At 36.9% G+C, this 2,100-nt stretch overlaps 1 protein-coding gene across 1 annotated transcript in view; it reads right to left on the minus strand.

Moving 5' to 3' along the window:
* LOC103374718 (natterin-4-like) overlaps positions 1 to 1,494 on the minus strand; it is a 5,759-nt gene extending 4,265 nt beyond the window's left edge. The window contains exons 1-3 of the mRNA XM_008304849.1: positions 1,465 to 1,494; positions 1,021 to 1,093; positions 297 to 312 (exon numbers count right to left, since the gene is read on the minus strand). Of these exons, the coding sequence (XP_008303071.1) occupies positions 297 to 312; positions 1,021 to 1,093; positions 1,465 to 1,494 (119 nt within the window). The remainder of the gene's footprint in view (positions 1 to 296; positions 313 to 1,020; positions 1,094 to 1,464) is intronic.
* Between the last annotated feature and the right edge of the window lie 606 nt (positions 1,495 to 2,100).

Below are 2,100 nucleotides of genomic sequence, written 5' to 3' on the forward strand. Positions count from 1 at the left end.
TAATTAAATTCCCAACATGTTTAAGTTCTAAAGTCAACTGAAAATCAGGGGAAAAAAACATTTCAAGTTATTATCTTCTATATGTAAACAATGGTCACGATATAGCATTTATATGGCATTTAACAATAATTTGTCATTACATTTCCTCACTTGTTTATGTTAATTCCAGCCAGAACAAACCTGTTGGTCAAACAAAGTTCTTGGAAGAAGTCTAAACCATCGGAAACTGTCCAGAAACGTTGAGACAGACGATGTTTGTTCACTCAAGGTGAAAAACAAGACATTATTAAGTCAACGGCATGACGTTCTCAACTGGAATTTAGACAGAACCGAGACAGAAAGAGTTGAAATTACCATCAAAATAACGTTTGCATCTGAAGTTGTTTATCTCAATCTGTAAACTAGAATTTTTATCTTGCAATTATGCATTTAGTTGAGAGATACAGTCGTCCTCAGATGTATTCATACCCTCCCATTAAAGAAGGAAATGAACAGCTGTCACTGAAATAAGTTGGCAAAATTTATAATAAATAAAAATTTAATGGACATCATGACATTGCTTTTGAATTGTGGTTCAACAGAAATATTTTTTAAAAAACAAACAAAAAATAAACAAACCAGCCTGATGGAACCTGTAGACTAATATCTAGCTGAACAACCCTCTGAGCCAATCACTGCCATCAGGTGTTCCTGTAACTCTCAGTCAGACGTCTGCAAAGTGCTCTCATTTGTCTGGGACAGCTTTGTTTTTTAAAATTATTCTTTTCAACCACAATTCAAAAACAACATCTTATTTCACTAAATTCTAATTTAGCAAATTTTTATTTATTATTACTTTTTTCAAATTCTAGTTATTTGAATGACTTTTGTGGATTTTGTCTTTTCTTTAATGGAAGGAGATGAATACATCTGAGGACGACTGTAGGGACTTTTTAGAGTGTATCTTCACATCTGTTGCTGTTTATGACAAATGAGCACACTTATTGTGACAATACCAGTTGTTGTTTTAGTTTTTTTTACCATTCCTGTCCTGTGTGTTCAGAGTTTTCTGCAGACTGACGGAGGACAGAATCAGCAGCAACAGCAAAGTCAGCTGTGTGAGCACAGAACAAGATCATCTAGTTATAGGGATACATGGCGAATGGAACTGCGAAGCAACCGTGCATCGTCTGACACACTGTTAGTGTCCCAACAGACAGATATGTAGGATATGTAAGTAAGTAAGATGCAGCCAGTTTATTCAGAACAACCTTAAAGCAGCCAGCCAACCACAGCTGTTTAGAGCCGGTCGCACAAAAAGCAGCACAGCGACAAAACAACCGTCGACCGAGATCCCTGTCAGAGAACTTTCTCTGTTTGCTCAGGAGTCGAAGCTCATCGGTGCAGATAAGTGGTGACAGTCGCATGCATATGTGACACAAAATGTATTCACTGTGAGGTAGAAAAACAAAACAAAGCACTCACCATTGTAGCTACAAGTCCGTTAGTCTCCATCAGAGTTTGTCTTGTGTGCTGAGAACAAATACGCTCTTTGATTTAATCTGGACTCTGATCAGTCGACAGCGAGGTGAAAGTAAAAATCAATACGGTGTTTATCCTCGTGTTTCACTTCACGTTTCGGTCACTTTCCCCCCAAATGTTACCCTTTAAAATACTGTTTTCTATCATTAAACAGAATGTTGTGGATTATGATTCAGCACAGAGTGACTGGTTTCCTTCGTATCCACACGCCGCTCAGCCACAGCATTAATTCCAGAAACCTTATGTTCAATTAACAGCATTTTGTTTCCTTCTCTTACTGCAGCCTGCTGTTAACAGTCATTCCTGTTTTTGACATCAGATTTTACAACATATTCCTTGATATTTAAGAAAAACAAGTACATTAGTGCTTTTTTTTTGTCACCAGTTATTTATAACAGCGCATATTCTAATAAACCAAGGTGAACAGATTTAGAGGGAAGTTGGATCATAACAGCCTGGAAAACTAAATGTAAAACCCTGAAATCAAGACAAACGCTTTATTCTCACATTTTGATGTCGCTCGGATTTTAACTGCAACACGACTGATTGTAGGTTTTGCAGATTTTTATAGTAACTGAA

The sequence above is a fragment of the Stegastes partitus genome, unplaced genomic scaffold, assembly GCF_000690725.1.
Source record: "Stegastes partitus isolate 25-593 unplaced genomic scaffold, Stegastes_partitus-1.0.2 Scaffold2333, whole genome shotgun sequence".
Lineage (NCBI taxonomy): Eukaryota > Metazoa > Chordata > Actinopteri > Pomacentridae > Stegastes > Stegastes partitus.